A 20,830-nucleotide genomic window follows, 5' to 3' on the forward strand; every position below is an offset into this window, starting at 1 on the left:
TGAAAAATTTAATAAAGTTTTTTTTTAAATATCGAGAATAAAAAAAGAATTTAGTTGACAAAAATTGAAAAAATATTTTCACTGCTATTTTTTTGCTCGCTATTATACGTGAATGCTTATTAAGGTATGAGAATTTTCTGGACACATATAAGCGTCGACTTAGCATATTAATATATGTATACATTAGACTGGGTCGATTTATTAACCGATATCGCGCCATCGATTTTTCGATAGGATTTGAGCTCAGAAAAAAAAGTTCCACTACGTATACCCAAACAAATTATTTTCGAGCCTGCGAAATTTCATTTTTTGACTTCTAAAAAAATTTTCATTTGATGGTAAAATTTTCATGTATACCCTGTCCTGCGAAAATGTCCGCTAAAAACGTTGCCGATAACAGTTTTTTGAAAAAAAAAAATATATACATATGTTAATAAATATTTTTTTTCTTTTTTTTTCAAAAAACTGTTTTTTGAAAAAAAAAATATATACATATGTTAATAAATATTTTTTTTCTTTTTTTTTCAAAAAACTGTTATCGACAACGTTTTTAGCGGATATTTTTGGGTCGGGCAGGGTATATATATGAACATTTTTTTAGTAGGTCATGTAAAAAACCTTAAAAATCAAAGTCGAAAAAAGTCAAAAAAATTAAATTTCGCAAGGTCGAAAATAATTTTTTTGGGTATACGGAATGGAACTTTTTTTCCTGAGCCCAAATCCTATCGAAAAAACGATGGCGCGATATCGGTTAACTTTCGTCCATACCCACCCTAGTATACATACTATATTAATTATGGTTATTCATCACACATAATTCAGATGTGGCTACTCTGGTATTGTTTCAAAGTTTACCACAATTAATCTTCATAACACTTTTGGTATATTTATATGAATTTGCTAATTCTTTTTTTTATTTCTATTTTGTGAAGTGTTGGCATTCAAGTTGTTGCTACTGCTGTTGTATTGTTGCGGATGCATATACTTTTTTTGTTTTTTTGGTTTTGGTTGGGTTTTGTTACAACAATAAATCTGCTTATGTCAGAGATTTATTGAAGTTATCAGACCTTTTATGACCCTCAGCATACTTAGCTCGCACACTACCGTTTTAGTGGTATACGCAAATAAAGTCCGACGAAATCTAATTAAAATTTTCAAATGGGTTCATATCGTACGTAGCTTATAGGTATGTAGGTATGTCTTATGTATTCAGCATATTTAGCACGTCAGCATAAAATTGTTATTTTAATGTTAAAACATTCAATTTGGCAGGAAGTTTACATCTAAGGGATCGACTTCAAATATGTTGATTTTGGAAGCTTTCCATGTAAGCATAGCCGAAGGGATCTTTAGACCTCACAATCTTTCCTTTTGGTAGCTACATATCAATTTCCTTGCCATAATAGAGAATTAGTCGACGCTCCGCCGAAGTGGTGGTCGTATTATCCGCATCTTTATATTAATTCCACAAAATTTTATAAAATATGTTTCTAAATATTAATGTCTAAAAAACCGCTATGGGCGGTAAAACACAATCATATTTGTCAAATTTTATGGGCCTTAACTGGAGATTATCATAATTAACCGGTTCATTCCAAGAAGCGAAAATAAACTTTCTAGCTTCCTTTCTAGTATACTTACTGTTCTAGTTACAAAAAAAGTGTTTTCTTTTTTAGCTCTGTTTAAGTTCAACGTTACCAACAGCATTTCTTTTAAGTTTTATATTGTTTTATATTATTTCTCTTTTATTTATAAATCTGTTCCAAACAAATTTAATGGGAAATTTTAAATTGAAGTTTTCTAACTCTCCGAGAGCTTGGTTTAACTGGTTTGAGAAAAGCCACAGGCAGCATTCAAGTATATTCTAGAGACTACCTCGGGATCATTTCGGGACTATTTTAAGAATCTTATCGAAAAAACTTCGGATTAATCTCGGGTTTTTGTATCATTTCGAATTGAATTTTAAGCCTATTTCAGTAGCATTCGGGACTACGTTTTAATTTCGGATCTGTTTGGGAATGTTTTTGGTAGTTATCATTTTGGGAGATTCTCGAGCGTTTGGGAGTTTCCTTTGAAATAGATCAAGGATTGCTCTCGGGATCATTTCGGAACTAATATGTAATGGCTTTAAGGATCATTCCAGTTTTATTTATTGTTTATTATTTCATACTTCCTGATCATATCGGGAGCGTTTTCGGAACTATTTCGAGAAGAGTAGGAGCCTGTTCCAGGGACTATTTAATTTCGACCATTTGGAGATCACTTAAGAACTGTTGCAGGATTGTCTTAGAGAATTGTTTAAGAAAACATAGTGATGACTCGAAAAAATCAGGATTTGTTTGGAGATTATTTCCAAACAGATTCCGTGCTATTTCGTGATTTTTTAAGGATAATTTCACGAATATTACCCGATAGTATCAGAATTGTTACTTCATGATGATTTTAAACCTGCTTTCACAATCAGTTTTAGATTAGTAGGGAACTGTTTCGGGATTGTTTTTAGGGTAAATTTGGTACCATTTAAAGGCTATTAAAATATTTTCCGGCATTATCTGAAGATTATTAAGACTTTGTTTTCAAGGTCAGTGCGGGATCATTTGGTATTAATTTTCGGATCTATTTCAGAACTATTTTTTGAGATCTTTTGATAACTTGTTTGGTATAGTTTCGGGACTTTTTGCAGGATCACTTCTATACTATTTCAGGATATATTCAAATACGCATTAATGAAGTCTTCATAAAGAATCTATTTTAATTTTCTCATCAAAAAATCTTAAATATTATTTCTAATTGCTGTTTTATGTACAGGTCCCATTTTCGCTCTTATTTGGAATCCAAATCTATAAATAAAGTTTTGGTTGTAAAGATGAAGATTCGTGCTTTTAGCGAGCTTTGGGCATTATTGGCCGTAGTGCTTTTGTTTAGCTATATTTTATTAAAATAATTTGTTAAAAATAAACGATTGTGAGCACACAAAGAAATCTATTCGTACTATGGCACTATTGTGAGTATTTGATTAGAATTAACACTGCATTACCGGCAGTTGCTAACATTTGCCAGATGGCAGCGCAATCCCATGTAAGTTTTTATTGATAAATGATTGATAGAACGCTGACTTCTGTTGATATTTGATATGAGACGTTTATATTAGTTGTGCAATATGCGCACGGGTCCGGCTCGTAGTATAAATTGCCGCTTGATTAAAAGAAAAACAAAAGACTTAAGCAACGAACTTGCATTTATTTTAGTAAAATAAAAGTTTCGGAAACAAGTTTCGCCATCCAAGAAGCACAAAGAGTCTAGTCAACATACTGGAAAGCAGCTCTGAATAGCACCGAAATATGCTATTTATGTACACAAAGGTCATATTTTGGTATGAATATGTGTATAACTTGCTCATCATATACTAAATACCGTTGACTTTCCAGTTGTATTTGCCTTTAACATTCACTAAAAATTAAGCGTTCAAAATCCATTCTGCACATTCGACCTGTAGACCTGGTAGCAAAGAACATAGCATTAACAACTGCAATCAGGCTCGGTGCCTCGGAGCAGCTTGAGCGCCGACCATACGGCCATAGTAGTATAGCGTCATCAATCACAAGACGAACAGAATACCTGATTTCCTATTTGCGCTTCGAGGACGATCTTAAGGACACAATAGAGGTGGACGGTTGGCGCAAGGGTGCAGGTTCAAGAGCGGGGCTGTAAAGTGTCGAAGATTATGTGTAGGTCTTACAACCTTAGTCTAACAAAGTTGCTTCTATCATTAAAAAGAGAGGACTGTAGAATTATGACGGATATTCTGACTGGACAGTGCTTTCTGGCGTCACATGCCTTTAAATTAGGCTTGGTCAGTGATAGTAGATGTAGGAAGTGCGAGTTGGAGGAGGAAACGATCGAGCACGTTCTGTGCTCGTGCCCTGCACTTGCCAGGGTAAGACTCCAGCTATTAGGAGTGATACAGCTATCAGATCTAGCAGCAGCAAGGGCTTAAGTCCTAGGAAGATTCTAGTATTTGCCAAGAGGTCGGAGTTATTTTATAACAAAGGTCCTGTTTTTTTATGGGGTTTTTCAGTTTGGTCGTTAAAATAAACTTCTGGTAACACTACGGACTCAATCAGTCTATGTGAGGTCCTCATGGACCGGCCAGTTCAACCTAACCTAAGCGTTGAAAATACATAACGAAAATATTCTAACTTTGAATACTTAACGTAGTTTATAAATATATTATCTTTGCAAATAAGTTTGTTAAATTTAAAAAAAGACAATACCACAGTTTTGGCAAATTGTACGATTTTTATGGATTGCAAACTAAACCAAAAACCAAAAACCAGTTTGCTAGTTTTTTATTTTAATGATTTCAATTTATGAAATCCTTTTTTTGTTCGTTTTACGGAAATTGGAGCGACTACTTTTTGAAAAAAAATCGAAAAGAGTTCATATTAAATACATCACGATAAGTTCAATAATTATTTTATAAAGCAACAAAACAACGATATGATTAAATAGATCAAGAATTATAAAATATACATTCCAATGTGACAAATTTTAAGAATTTGTGATGATTCCTCTGTTGTTTTAACATTTATATGAAAAGAACATAAATTTGTATTAATCATCTTCAAATTAAAATTATGTTTTTGCAAAACTGCATATTTTAATTGGGCATTCTCGTCCCACAGCTTTTAAAAGAGCTCTCTAAAGCATCAAGGGAAACCTTTGCTATTTCAAAAGTTAAAACCAGTTGCGAATCTTAATTTCAATTATTATTTACATTTTTTCTTCCTTTTTGAACATACTTCTCTGATATACATAAAATTATTTTTATTGTTTATTTAAGCTTGTGTGCGTTATTTTTCACCTATCTGATGCGTCCCGAAACAAATGAAATGTGCAAAAGTTTGACAACAAGATTAATGACCGTGATATAGTAGATTGCAAAATTATGCAGCAATATTAATCTAGATTTCATGCTTAAGCTAAACTAAAACAGTTTAATTTATGACATGCCTAAAATTTACGCTTTTTATACCTTTCATGAACATGAAATGGTATATTAACTTTGGTCCTATGTTTGTAACGTTGAGAAATATAGAAGATAGACTCACCATTAAGTATACCGAATTGATCAGGGCGACGAACTGAGTTGATATAGCCATGTCCGTCCGTCTGTCCGGCCGTCCGTCTGTCCCTCAAATTTTGAGATATCTCAATGAAATTTGGCACAAGGATGTATTTTTGAATTATATTAGACATTTGTCGGATCCGGTACGATCGGACCACTATAACATATATCTCCCAAACAACCGAACGTGAAACTCAGTGATATATATTCTAATATATCATAGAAGATATCTTGAAAAAATCACTTTGATCGGAGCTATATATAGTATATATCCCATACAACCGATCGTTCCGATAGAAAGATTTTTGGCAATTTCTCCCTTAATTTCCAATATAAAAACGTTAAATTTGGTGATATTTATTCTAATATATCATAGAAGATTTCCTGTAAAAATCATTTCGATCGGAGCTATATATAATATATATCTCATACAACCGATCCTTCAGATAAGGTGGTTTTTGCCATTTTTTATATTATATTTGTTTTAAAAATCGTTTAGGTATGTACATCTGTTCACTATATATTTCTTATTTTATACATCCGATTATTTGGAGATTACGAACGGGATAAGATTATTGTTCAGCCCCATTCATGAAAGTTATGAAGTCTTCGGCACAGCCGAAGACAGTCGCGTCCTTACTTGTTTTAAATTGTTGTTTAAACTTAGCCGTAGACACTTTTCCTTATTTAATAGCAATAAGCAACTGCTTCGAAAATTATTGCCTTGAGGGGCTATATTAACTACTGTGGACTGTTACAATCACAATGGACCCCAGCGGATTAGAGGGCTTAGAATATACCCACGGTAGGTATGCCTGTCGTAAGAGGCGCCTAAAATACCAAATTAATTAAAGGGGTTGCGAGTGCAATATATATATAGCTTCCCCAACCCAATTGTCAACATCACCTACTTGTGTCGAATCCTGTTTCATTAACAGCCGTGGCTCTGGCGACCCCGAACTCCGGATGGATCTACAGGGTGGGAGGGTGGTATGACCTAGAAGGTTTTATGTGGTCATACCAAATCGTTCCCGAGATGGTCGGGCTAGTACTTTTATGGTGCTTGTTAACGGAACGTACCGGATCTGCATCCAGCAAAGGACCATCAACATCGATAACACTCTCCAAGACATTCGGGGAGTGTCCTTATCGCTACAACAACAAAAACATTCACAATGGGCAATAAACTCATGTTTGTGTGACATTTTGGAGTTTGGCAGTACTGGTCAGCTCCAGAATGGCCCATAAACTCGAGTTTAATTTAGCAGTCTACATTAATTAATATAATATAGAAAAAACTACTTGTTACTATTAAACAAGGATAGATAACACCGACGAGATGAGAAAGAGTGGAGTTTGTTTTAAATTGTGACAGCTGGAACACCTCGAATTTTTATACACAAATGTTTGCCATTTTGTTACTAATAGCATAGTACAGTAATGTCTTAACCCGTTGGCTGCCAGTGATTCACCGATGATCACATCAAAAAAAATCCCTCTTGCGCCACCTACATATACGTTTGGTTGGTTACGTTTAGCAAGTAAGAATAAAAATTTCTACCCACAATGATGTCGAGACATATGATGAAGCTTTATGAAACTCCTGTCCTGTATATGGACCAATGTGATTATCTATGCATTTATTACGTAAACGCGTAGCGACTTTGATTTTTGACCAGCAGCCAATGTGCTAAATTACTATTACTAGGATGTCAGTGATGTTGGCAGCCTTAGGTAAAAATTTTGGAACGAATCCGTTACTATTGTTCGGAATTTTTTGAAACCACTTAGAACTAATTTCATTTTTGGAAGTAGCCTGTGACTGGTTCGGAAAAAGTTTGGCGGTATTTTTTAACTTTTTGTTTATCAGTTTGAAACATTATTAGTAAAATTTTGCGACATGAGCATAAAAACCTATTATATTTCAATCATGACAGAAATAAATACCAGGTATGTAAGTTCCTAGTGTGGTGGTACCACCTAACAAAGCAATGGTCCTGGGTTCAACTCCCGGGCAAAGTCACATAAAAAATTTAGAAACAAGTTTTTTATTATAAAAAAAGGTTTTTCTAGGCGGGGTCGCCCCTCGGAAGGGATTTAGCAAACACACCGAGTTCATTTCTGCGATGAAAAGCTTCTTAGTGAAAATTCATCTGCCTTGCAGATGCCGTTCGGAGTCGGCATAAAACATGTAGGTCCCGCCCCGCCAATTTGTATGGAAAATTAAAAATAAGCAGCACGACGCAAATTAGAATAGAAAGTCGGCCTTAATATCCTCGCAGGTAAGTAGCACACAATATTTATTTATTTTATGTAAGTTCATTAAGTTTCAGCTCGTAATTTTTACTCTGAGCATTTTTCCAAAGATCTCATTTGAGATAGTATAACCAAAATACAGGCTAAACCGTTTTGAAGAAATATCGAAACTATCCTGACCTAAACTTAGAATATGTCTTGAGTTAAATCCAAAAATTATAAAATTCGTTTCATAATATTCTTTAACTGATCCCAAAATTACGTTGTGAAATCTTCAAATGCATTTCTAATGCCATATAGAATTTTTCATAAAAAAAAGCAGTAAGCGCAAAATCAAAAAGTACGAAAGTAAATCCGAGAATAGAAAACAGACGAAGAATAATTCTCACAACAAGTGCTATTTGATGATGCTCGTAATCACGGAAGGTGTCAAGAAAAGGCGAACTGATTCTTAAAGTGTTCGAGAGAGAAAATCTTCTGAAGATTTATAGTTTATATGCGTTACCGATGATCTTGGGCTGCATAAAATGTACGCAGATATGAGGGTAGTGCAGCGAATAAAAGTCCAAAAGCTTCACTGGCTAAGTCAGTGGAGGGGAAAACCACCACTGAGTTGGGAGGGGCAGGTGGGGGAAAGACTTAAGCTCCCTTGGTTCTCCGCAGTGCCCTCAGTTCTCTCAAAACAGTGAAAGCTAGCCTGACTTGTTAAGAAGCGGCTAAAATCCCTTAGGCTGTTAAGCAAGAATTAATGATGATTAAAATTTCCTAGAAAAAGTATAGCTAACTTCAAAAATTGTCAAGTGGTAGCGAAATTTTTATAGAATTAGAATAGTCCCCCATGTGGTCCCATAAGGGCTAAAATGGTTAAATTAGTATACAAAGTATGCCCAAAAAAAGTTTTGAAACATATATGGAAATTAATTTAAATTAGACAACGTTTCTTCGTCGAAGTTTTGTTTCACCAAACTTCAAAAAATTTGGGAAGGGATCAAATATTTCTCATGCAGAAAGTTTTGATAACATTACGATTGCCTGATGATGATTACGTGGCGGTTTTCGAAATGGTACCATCGCAATATGCCAGTAAATGTTTCTTCCTTTTCAGTTTCTCTTAGAAAAATATAATAATTGAATTTTCAATTATTATAAGCCGGTGCAAAGCGCGTGAATTCTTAAATTTAAATATATATAACACACTGTGTGTGCGTGTGTGTTCGCTATGGAGATGTATTTTCCACACTTCAATCATCACCAAATATTGGCTATAGGTTCCTTTGAAAAACACGAATGTTTTAGGCTAAAAATAATTATGAATATTTAGTTATTATAAGCCAGTGTTAAGCTCATGACTTCTTAGATAATAAGTATAAACTGAACACACCATTAAACAAACAAACATAAATATGTAAAACTGAGCGCGAGTTTACAAAGCTTCTCATTCGCAATGAAAAGGAACTTTACAAAAACAAATCTACATAACACACAAATTAATATAGAGACAGAATGTCTAAATTGTGTTGTTAGTGTAGAAATAAGATAAACTGAATTAGGCCAGGAAACAAATACAAGCAGGATAGCCTAGTGGTTAAGGCAACTGCAATTTTACCGTGTGATTCGCGGTTCGAATCTCGGTGAAACCTTTGATAACATTACGAAATCGCCTGATGATGATTACGTGGCATTCTTCGAAATGGTACCATCGCAATGTAAATGTTTCTTTTTTTCTTTTCAGTTTCTCTTAGAAAAATATAATAATTGAATTTTCAATTATTATAAGCTCGTGAATTCTTAAATAAGAAGCGAATGAATTATAAATCTGACACAGAAGACTGTACGCACGTCTATCGAAATTTAGTGCTGAAACAACAACAACATACAATGTGATTTGATCAGTGTTCATCATACGGCAGCGAATACATACTTGGCTACAACAAACACAGCAAGAAGATGATTAGGAAATTTGTTCTTATTGTTTGTTGTTACATATTTTTTTAATTTTGTTTCTACTTGACGGTAAATGCTTTAAGAAAATTTTGTTTACACTTACGGTACTTTAAATTTTTTTACCTTTTCTCCTGCTTTGTCTTTGTTCATTCATCTGTTTTAACATATCATCAGTCGAACAAGTAAATTCATTTGTGCAAGTTGTATTTGTTTATGAAATACATATGTCAATATGTAAAATATCCACCTGCTATTCTTATATTTGCCTAATGTTTGTTATTCTATTTTGTGTTTTTTAGTCCTGATGATGGTTTCAGATTGAAACCGAAATATCGACCAATTATATAAATTATAATACCACAAAATATATGGTGTTTTATTTATCCTTGCGGCTTTGAGCTCAATAATTAACCAAAAAGTTAAAATACACTTATAGGGCTATTAACAAAACCCAAAAATTAAATAATAAATATAAATTGAACACACCATTAAACAAACAAACAGAATACAAATCTTGAACTTTAGGAAATTCCTTTGTTTCTTATTTAGTGCAATAGTTCTGCCTCCCGAGGTTGTCCGAAAATCACACAAGAAACTATGTTTTTGCCATCAACTCTGAGAGTATGATTTGAAGAGAGAATTAAGAGCATCATACGTATTCCAAAATACGGGCAGCGAAACGAACACGTCCTTTGATTGGCCATTCGCAGAATGTTCGATTTAGAAGGAAAGTCGTCACCATGGCGGAACGATACAAGGTGGCAGCATGGGTCAGTTGATTATCAACTTTTTTTTATTTGATTTGATACATCAACTTCCGGCGCAGTGCGATTTTGACATTTGTCCATCGAATTTACAAAAACAAAGTACATTGAATTTATATTTATGTTTGTAGGTATGTCACCATGCTGCCACCTTGTATCGTTCCGCTATGGTCGTCACAATTCGGTTGAGTTTTTCGTTTGGTTAGATGCACAGTTGCCACACCATGTTTTTATTTGGGGCCAAAAATTTATCAAAAAAAAAAAGGACCAAATCTCAAAGAAATGGACCAAATTTTTGTGTTTTTTAATTCGCTTACAAAGAATTCGGCAATTCACAAATGTGTCGAATTCGTTGTACAATCTTTAATTTTATGTTATGGTAAAGTACAATGCCACACACACTTTCATTTTAACAAAAAGCCTTATATAAATATATGTTTGAACTAAAACCCTAAGAAGAAAACCCGTGTCGCAAGCCAAACTAGTTCTGTTTTATTTACATAAAAATCTTATTTAAGATATTTTTAAGAATTAAGAGCTTAACACCGGTGAAAAATAATTGCTATTCAATTACTGAGATTGTTATTCAATTATTATTTTCGTTTATTGGGAAAAACTGGAAAGAAGGAAACATTTAATGGCATATTGCGATGGTACCATTTCCAAAACCACCACGTCATCATCGTCAGGCAATTTCATAATTTTTTTTTTATTCCAACAAGTTTCACCGCGTATTGAAACATGGTCAAACTGCTGAAATCACAATCGCCTAACCATTAGGCAATTGTGTTGTATTTGCCTTCCTTAAAATATCTTAAGTAAAGTTGAACACACCATTAAACATAAAAACATAAATATCTTGTTTTTAAAATAAATGTCTGCAAAATTAGTCCTAAACGTTAAAAAAAAAAGTTGTTCCCAACAGCTGGATGTTCCATTTTTTTAAATTTATTCTTTACTCTTCCGTACCAATGCACCCTCACTCTTTAATTTTCCCATCTATGGCCTAGAATCAGCAAGTGAGAGTTTTGAAATGTACACTTTTTTCCACATAATTTGTGTTAGAGAAAAATTCACCTTTCAAAACTCACATTTAGTGAATTTAGCCGCAGTCCCTAGATTAACCGTTGAGAAGTCTTAAAACAATATATAATGCATCCTACGGTCGATAAAGATAGACGGAGAGCCAATAGACACGCACATAAACACAAATTCAGCGCGTCACCAAACGCCATCACCGCTAAAGAGGTTGAGGACGCCATTGGTCGCGCTAAACCATCCAAAGCAGTGGGCCCAGACGGCATAGCCATGCCGATGCTTAAAAGCCTAAGGAAAAAGGGTTTCAAATATTTATCGCATGTCTTCAACCTGTCTCTTTCCACCTTTGTCATACCCGAGAAATGGAAAATGGCCAAGGTGGTCCCACTACTAAAGCTTGGGAAACCAGCTAACATAGGTGAGTCGTATCGTCCGATATTTCTCCTATCGCCAGTGGCAAATACGCTTGAAGCTAACCTCTCATCAGCATGGCTTCAGAAAACTCCATAGCACTACCACCGCACTAAATGCCATTAGCACCCAGATCAATTGCGGTTTAAATCAATACCCCCACCATAGAACAGTACTCGTAGCGCTAGACCTAACAACAGCTTTTGACACGGTCAACCATGGCTCGTTACTGCAAGACCTGGAAGGGTCTACCCTTCCCCCATGTCTTAAAAGGTGGACCGCAAATAATCTGGGTGGTCGGCAGGCATCGGTGCAATTTAGAAACGAAACATCAAAACCAAGGAGAATTAAACAAGGGGTGCCACAGGGTGATGTCCTATCCCCACTTCTGTTTAATTTCTACATATCTAAGCTACCTCCACCACCGGAAGGAGTCACAATCGTTTCCTACGCCGATAACTGCACAATAATGGCCACAGGCGCATGCCCAAAGATCGATGCGCTAAGCAATAAAATAAACGGCTACCTCCGTGATCTCTCCAGTTTTTTCACCACGCGAAACCTGGCATTATCACCGACTAAATCTTCCGCCACCTTATTTACAACATGGAAGTCCCAAATGTCGACCATTTTGAACATCCACGTCGATGGCACTACGCTACCGACTGTCTTACACCCCAAAATCTTGGGTGTGACGTTTGATCAGGATCTACATTTTGGTGAGCACGCAGCCGCAGTTGTTCCGAGAATTCAGAGCCGTAACAAAATCCTCAAATCCCTCGCTGGAAGTACCTGGAGAAAAGATAAAGAAACTCTCATGACTACATACAAAGCAATTAGCCAGCCGATTACGTGCTACGCGTCACCCATATGGTCGCCAAGCCTAAAAATTACCCACTGGAAGAAAGTACAGGCCTGATTAATGAACCAGCACCGCCTAGGGGCTTAAGGAGTCATCTCCGTAAGCATTTTGAGGAAATACGGCACCTGAGAACCCAGCCGTATGAAGCGAAAAAACACAAGCATGTCCTTGGTGAACTCCGTAAACAGGCGTCGGACCTTTATGCCGGGAATTGCCCGGAGAATCCAGTACTTAAAGAAAAGTATCCAAAACTCGCGGAAGAGGAACGCATACTCCCCAGGGAAACGCGTGTCACTCTTGCTCAACTTCGTTCTGTAACAGGCTAAACTCTTACCTATCCAGAATCAACCCCGACATACAAAATGTATGCCCCGCTTGCAATGTGTCCCAACATGACACCAACCATCTCTTTAATTGTAATGTGGATCCAACGCCTCTAACACCCCTTTCCTTACGGTCCACTCCAGTTGAAACGGCAAGTTTCCTTGGACTCGCGTTAGAGGATATTGATGACAATTTGTAATCGGCCGTGGCTATTAGGTGGGGCGAAGCATTGCTACACCAACAACAACAACAGAAGTCTTAAAAGTGTCAACTGTTTAGTATTGGAAATTTGTCTACGTACGAGGAATTAATTAACAATGTTATTATTAAAACTTCTGGGTTCTGCTCTCCAACTGGAATAATTTGGCATAAAGCGTTTATATTAGGTCTACGTCGAGCCTTCTCGAGATATAGCCATAAAGGTGGACCAGGGGTGACTCTAGAATGTGTTTGTCCGATACGGGTATCAAATTAAAGGTATTAATGAGGCTTTTAAAAGGGAGTAGTTGTAGTTGTATATGTGAAGGCGTTTTCCAGATGTCGACCAAAATGTGGACTAGGGTGACCCAGAACATCATCTGTTGCATACCGCTAATTTATTTATATATGTAATACTACGAACATTATTCCTGCCAAAATTTCAAGGGTTTTTTATTTCGCCCTGCAGAACTTTTTCATATCATTCTACTTAATATGGTAAGTATCACACCCATTTTACAAAGTTTTTTTTTTTAAGTTATATTTTGCGTCAATAAACTAATCCAAATACCATGTTTCATCCCTTTTTTCGTATTTGGTATAGAATTATGGCATTTTTTTCGTTTTTCGGAATTTTCGATATCGAAACAGTGGGCGTGGTCATAATCCGATTTCGGCCATTTTTTATACCAATACAAAGTGAGTTCAGATAAGTACGTGAACTGAGTTTAATAAAGATATATCGATTTTTGCTCAAGTTTTCGTGTTAACGGCTGAGTGGAAGGGCAGGCGGTCGACTATGTATAAAAACTAGGCGTGGCTTCAACCGATTTCACAGAAATAAGTTATCCTCCCAGAATCTAAGCCCCTATCAAATTTTACAAGGATTGGTAAATTTTTGTCCAAGTTATGGCATTAAAAGTATCCTAGACAAATTAAATGAAAAGGGCGGAACCACTCCCATTTTGAAATTTTCTTTTATTTTTCCATTTTATTGCACCATATCATTACTGGAGTTGAATGTTGACATAATTTACTTATATACTGTAAAGATATAACATTTTTTGTTAAAATTTGACTTTAAAAAAAAAAATTTTTTAAAAGTGGGCGTGGTCGTTCTCCGATTTTGCTAATTTTTATTAAGCATACATATAGTAATAGGAGTAACGTTCCTGCCAATTTCATCATGATATCTTCAACGACTGCCAAATTACAGCTTGCAAACTTTTAAATTACCTTCTTTTAAAAGTGGGCGGTGCCGCGCCCATTGTCCAAAATTTTACTAATTTTCTTTTCTGCGTCATAAGTTCAACTCACCTACCAAATTTCATCGCTTTATTCGTCTTTGGTAATGAATTATCGCACTTTTTCTGTTTTTCGAAATTTTCGATATCGAAAAAGTGGGCGTGGTTATAGTCCGATATTGTTCATTTTAAATAGCGATCTGAAATGAGTGCTCAGGAACCTACATACCAAATTTCATCAAGAAACCTCAAAATTTACTCAAGTTATCGTGTTAACGGACAGACGGACGGACGGACGGACATGGCTCAATCAAAAATTTTTTTTTTATCCTGATGATTTTGATATATGGAAGTCTATATCTATCTCGATTCCTTTATACCTGTACAACCAACCGTTATCCAATCAAAGTTAATATACTTTGTGAGCTCTGCTCAACTGAGTATAATTATAAGAGGGTTAATGAAGGTGTGGAAAATTTTGTGTGCAGTGTTGAACATTTTCACCCCAGTGAAAAAAATAAATAAAAGTACCAAAATCTTGATTACAGCCCAAAACGGACCAAAATTGAAGAAATGAGGCGCACCAAATAGGATTGGCAAGGACCATTTTTGGTCCAAATGGACCAAAGTGGCAACCGTGGTTAGATCTTAAAAATCGGTATTCAATTATTCTCTATCTTTCATGCAAACTTACCTCTTTTCGCTCGTTGCTGCAACTCTTGCTGCTGCTGCTGCTGCGGCTGTTGCTTTATCTGCTGTTGTTGTTCTTGTTGATTTGATTGCATTGATTCTTGTTGTTTTGACTGTACTGATTCTTCTTCTTGTTTTTTATTAGCATATACATGTACTTTACTAGATACTGGACTATTGACTATGCGCGTACTATTAATGCCGCTACCATGAATGGCGCTACTAAGTGGGCTATTCATTTTGATATGTCTGTTGTTATTGGTGTTGCTGTTCTTCTTCATATAATTGTGATTGCTATTGCCTGAGTTGACAATGCCCAATAATAAAAGTACAAATATAAATGAAACGTGTGTCATTATGATAAATGTTTGTACAAAATTATTGCTGTGGATGATATTGAGATATTGCACCGAAGAATTCTATTATAAAAAATTGTATAACTAATTTGACTTAATACATATATTGAATTGATTTATTTCACTATTTCGTTAACATCGTTTAATAAATTTTTTTTCCAACGATTTGATGTCTAAATTCCTTAATTTTGCATTCGTTAGTTTGACCGGCGCATGTGCACAGTGCGATTAACTTGAGCCGATAATAAAGGTGCGCGGGCAAAATTACCTTTTCAGACTTTTAGTGCGCAGCTGACGATCACAGCGACACAGGAGCGTTTTACAAGCAATCAAATGTCGCTTCAGTAATGCAACGGTAACTCAAACTTTCAAATGCACATACCAAGTTTATGCTACACAACGAATTGCTTTCATAGCTACCACGGCGTATACTTGTTATTATTTGTGTGGGTGTGTGTGTATGTTTTGTGACACTACCTGCAGCTAGGAGTCTAACTTTTAACTGTAACGAAATTTTAAATCAATAATAAACAAATATACGGAAAACTAAACTTTTTGATTATGCAACAAATACATAAACAAGTTTCGTTGACGGTCGCGCATGCGCAATGGGCGCACTGGGTTTACTTGCAAACTTTGATCTTTAACACTTTACACTTTACAGGTGTGTTATTACACTTGGTTATTTTGCTTTTTAAATTTTATTATTTGTGTCCATTTTCAGTTCATGTACCTATAACACATTCACTTTACACTCACTTTTGTTGGTGTGACGGATCATAGCGCTGACGCGTTGTTAGTTGAATCGGCTTGGCACTCAACCGAAAAAGAAAAGTATTTCACACATTCAAACTCTTTCTTAACTCAAAAGGCTACTTCAGTAGCAGTGACAATATTTGTATGCATATGCTAATAGTGACGTTGACATTTGATAATTGCTGCAACATCAAACATCAATTTAACTTAACCTCCAGCCATCGCCTATATAAATTTGTTCAGCAATACAACAAATTAATTAATTAGTGCACTCTTAAAGCCATCAGCATCATCTCTTCATTGTTTTCGTGCATTTGTTATTGTTATTTTTTGTTTTTGTTTTTTTTTTTTTTGCAAACAAACAATGCACAATAAGTCAATGATTCGCGCTTTGTTTTTGTTCCAATAATATTACCAGCAAGTTTTAATTTTTAACAATCAAGCTGTTGATTTATTGTTGTATTTGTGATGCTGTAACAAAAATGCACTCGCTTTTGTTCAACAGATATGAAACTCCCAAAACTGACCGTTACTAAATTACCTACACAAGTGCTCATTGGCTCTGATGGTCACTCTCAATACACTCACCCTCTTTGCATTATATGCGCTCTTAATTTTTAAGCTAACTCACTTTGTATGTAGTTTGCTCCCTCCAAACTAATTTTTCAATCAACAACTTTTTTTAAATTTTATTTTAGCCTACTCGCATTTTTACTGCCCCGATCTTTATCATTCGCTCAAAGACTTGCGTGCTGCCAACACTTTACTCATTTGCTTCGCGTCATATTTTTATTTTTTTTTTCAAGTCAATTCGTAATTCTTTCCGCTATACAAGTGCTGAGTTTAACGAGCAACCAACGGTCTCTCTGATTGCTTGCTTGGTTATCAACAAACTAACTTTTGGCTACACAACGGAAAGTCACTAACTGTCAATGATTCTCTGAATTGTGCGATTGCTCTTTGTTTATAAATCGAAGCGGTTAAGAGAGTTTGAGTCTCCTGCTCAATCGATCTCTGCTGTTGGGATCTCTTTACTTAAAAGTCGTCTTAAGATTAAATTATAGCGCTTGCATTTCATTATAATTTTTGTTGTTGTATGAGAGGTTATTTCTTCCTGAACTCTATAATACAGTTTTCACACAGATACTTAATGATCTCATTTCACCTTCTAATGAAATCGTAAATTTTTTGCTTTCACACAGAAGTAACTGCTCGATTAGTATGAAGGAGAAAATGTGAAGCGAATAAAATGACAATGCTATATGACAGACAATCATGGCGGAACGATACAAGGTGGCAGCATGGTGACATACCTACAAACATAAACAAATTCCATGTAATTGTAAATTCGATGGACAAATGTCAAAATCGTACTGCGCTGGTAGTTGATGTATCAAATCAAATAAAAAAGGTTACAATCAGCTGTTCGATTCGGCCACCTTGTATCGTTCCGCCATGCAGTCAATGACATTTACTTTGAAAAATGACATTTTTAAGCACTGAACACACCAAAAACTAAGAAGCAGAAACGGAAGCGGAACGCTGCCAACAGAGTTGCATTGTGCTTTTGACTTCATTAGGCTTTCGATTAGCTACTAATGAAATAATTATAGATTCGAATTTTGTAGGGAAGATTGAGCTCAATAAGCGTCGTAATGTAGAAAACTGCCTTTATTATTCAATAAGCCGTCTGTGTGAAAACAGTATAAGGCCTTTTACCCAATTTAAAACAAACTAGTTTCTCGCTCTTGACAGTTAGACAGAATTCAGCCCATAGTATTAAGCTTATCTCACGTCCGACCGATGCCACTCTACCCACAATGCCCTCTGGATGTATATTCAGCATCAGCTTCAACATCATTTACAAGTTGTTCCATTAACTCCTCTAATACAACAAGAGAATTCCATTCTACAGATAACAAACTCTTAACTGTGCTAAGCGTGTTCATTGCTTTATGCCGGACAAGCGTACTATTGAGGAGTATCGGTTTTTGTCAATGTACAACGTGTCCTCTCTAGTCACTTCCCATGAAGTATCACTGTAGGTCTCGCGTTAGTGGTGGTGTACTGCCCATAATGCCGAAAGCATCAGTGTTTAAATAAGGAGACAACTTGCATCAAACATACTTTCAAGAGGCTAACGCCACCCTAGGTTCCTTACAGAAGAAGTAGATGAAATGACGGGCACCTCAAGGTGTTTGAGCGTACTGGATCTATCATTTTTCAGGTCTTTTTGATTAGTTATACTCGAAGGTGCAATATATTGTGAACAACATCTAAACGAGCCTGCAGCGTTACAGACGTGGTATGTATAGGCCCGAGGTCACAGTGGTGTAGCTGAGAATTGAGCTGCCGAAGAACTACCGAGAAAGGTTTATGAGAATACCGAGTTGAAATTTCTTTCATTTGGTAAAAATTTCTAAATTCTTTGCACCGGGCGCTATCTATCGCAATCCTTAAGAATTTTCTAAATACTTAGATCCGTGCCGGCGGACGTTGTTGGTGGTAGCAATTCGAAACAAGTTTTTCTAAGCGGTTTCGCCGCTCGACAGTGGTTTGACAAATAATCCGAGTATATTTGCACCATGAAAATCTTCTCAGTGATCTGCCTTGAAGGTGCGGTTCGGAGTCGGCATAAAACACGTAGCCTACCCTGCGCCGCACTGACAAGTTCCAATTGGATCAACTATACTTTGGACAGAAGTTCTTACTCAGTAACAGTCAATCTCATTTTGCTGTAATCGATGCGGTTTGTGGAATTGATTTCATGTCGATTAGACATGCGTTCTTCCGTGCTTTTTTCACATGAGTGTTGCTTTAAACAACTCTTGGCCGCAATGTTTGAACAGCTCAGTTTCTAGCTGGAGTTTTCCGGCGCAATGAACGGATTTTCCACAGGTCGACATTCCTCATTACACCAGTTGTTTTCGCAGGCTCCTTGCAAACATGGGGCGTCCGCAGCAGCGGTATATAATGGGAAAGTAAGTGTTCTTTCTTCTCGGCTAGATGTCCGCTTCGACGCAAACTTTCCCCCAGAAACGAAAACTTGTGCATTTTCTCCTAAAAGGTAGAGTTGCGAGACTATATTTTGATGTAGCTTGGGGTATATATTTATGCTGGAACCGGATACTGTGCTTCCCGTCAAAGCCGCTGCGGTTGACGTAACAAGGCCACATGGTCGTTCTTCATAGCCCCGTCCGTTGTACTTCCTGTATGACGCCGATGTCAACCTCTGACTTCACGGGGGCATCTGTGCCTTCTTCTGTAAGTGCCCCGACATTCAGGTAAGTATATTCCCTCAAATCGTAGTCCTTTAAACGTTTGCCAAGGTCGATATCAGAAAAGAGATCCCATCCGACTATTTTTAACTAGTTTTTTCATTGATGTTTTACGTGAGCATCCCAAGACCAGCGCTCAACCCAGTTACGAGATTTTCATTTTATACGCCTGTGAGGAAAGGCATACCTTACTTTGGGTTTATCCTGAGCCCAATAGCCGGCTGGGTTGAGCCCAATCAATTGACTGAGTACCTACCATGCACTTCCGACCCGAAAATTCAGTTTGTATTGAGAAGATAGTCAATGCCCAGTTTTGCTGATCATATTTGAATCCCATCTGCAAGAGAGCGTAGTACATCCTCGAGGGCATAAGTGTTCCTATAGCCCGTCGCGTCTGATTCGATAGCATCTATTCTGCCCAAAATATCCGCTTGACAATTGCTTTTGCGTCCTGGTATTTATTTTAAAGTCGTACCAAACTATTCAGGGCCGTGTATCGCTTTCCTGTACGCTTTTGAGCCCCCGATTGACCTGGCGAGAGAAGAGTCTAACCGATAGCAACATTTTAAAATGACTCAATACTATGTATTTAAACGTAAGTTCTGTCAGACCTGCTGCTCCACCAGATATTATTAAGAAATATTTCGTAAAATATTTACAATACTACCACCCATGGAAAGTTTTCGAATCTCAAATTCTTCGCATGCAAAAAAATTTGAACAGCGTTAAAATATGGCCTCAAAGAATTATGACACTTGAAGGTGAGTAACGCATCAATCATCTTGCATGTGGCTATCTTTTGGCTGCTTTGTAATATGCAATAATAGTTGGGTATAATTTGGGCGGCTGCTGTGGTGTGGTGGTACCGTGCTCCGTCTAACACACCGAGGGTCTTGGATTCAAGTCCCGGACAAAGTAACAGCAAAAATTTAGAAACAAGCTTTTTCAATTAAAAAAAAAATAGTTTTTCTAGTAGGGGTCGCCCCGCGGAAGTGTTTTGGCAAACACACCGAGTTTATTTCAGCCAAGAACAGCTACTCATTAAAAACTCATCTGCCTTGCAGATGCCATTCGGAGTCGGCGTAAAATACGCCAATTTGTAGGAAAATTTAAAGGGAACACGACGTAAATTGGAGGAGAAGCTCGGCCTAAATCTCGTCGGAGGTAAATCGCGCCAAGTATTTATTTTTTTTTTTCTTTAGTTAGGCATAATCCGAGCAATTATACAGCAATTAACATTCCATATCTGCCTAACTATTAAAATAATAATCTTGAATCTATAGTAAATTTGTATCTTCACTTGCTAATCAAGTTGCTAATATCTTCTCGATTTTTTATGTGACTTTGATTTATATATTCTCATCAAACCAAAAATCTGCAAACATTAAATTTAAATACTTGTACAATTTGCACCAAGATTGGTGTGTTGCTGAAGCCGTCTGAAGTTGGACGTGGGCATCAAACGCGCATCTGAATAGCAAACAAAGTAAATTGGACCAGCCAACTGTGACGCGTGCATATGTGTGTTTGTGTGTGTTTGGCAAACATGCAAAACTGACCACCACCGCATTTTTGTTAAAT

At 36.4% G+C, this 20,830-nt stretch overlaps 1 protein-coding gene across 11 annotated transcripts in view; it reads right to left on the minus strand.

Annotated features, from left to right (window-relative positions):
• tfc (triforce) overlaps window positions 1-17,155 on the minus strand; it is a 207,739-nt gene extending 190,584 nt beyond the window's left edge. For 2 of the 11 annotated variants that reach the window (XM_067790182.1, XM_067790181.1), the window contains exons 1-2: window positions 16,560-17,090; window positions 14,864-15,243 (exon numbers count right to left, since the gene is read on the minus strand). In XM_067790182.1, coding sequence (XP_067646283.1) covers window positions 14,864-15,243; window positions 16,560-16,570 — 391 coding nt within the window. In that variant the 5' untranslated portion in view covers window positions 16,571-17,090. Of the gene's footprint in view, window positions 1-14,863; window positions 15,279-15,483; window positions 15,503-15,974; window positions 17,091-17,136 lie in introns of those variants that run through there. The other 9 variants (XM_067790192.1, XM_067790188.1, XM_067790191.1 and 6 more) reach the window with 9 other exon arrangements.
• Between the last annotated feature and the right edge of the window lie 3,675 nt (window positions 17,156-20,830).

This window comes from Eurosta solidaginis, chromosome 5, assembly GCF_040869045.1.
Source record: "Eurosta solidaginis isolate ZX-2024a chromosome 5, ASM4086904v1, whole genome shotgun sequence".
Taxonomy (NCBI): Eukaryota; Metazoa; Arthropoda; class Insecta; order Diptera; family Tephritidae; genus Eurosta; species Eurosta solidaginis.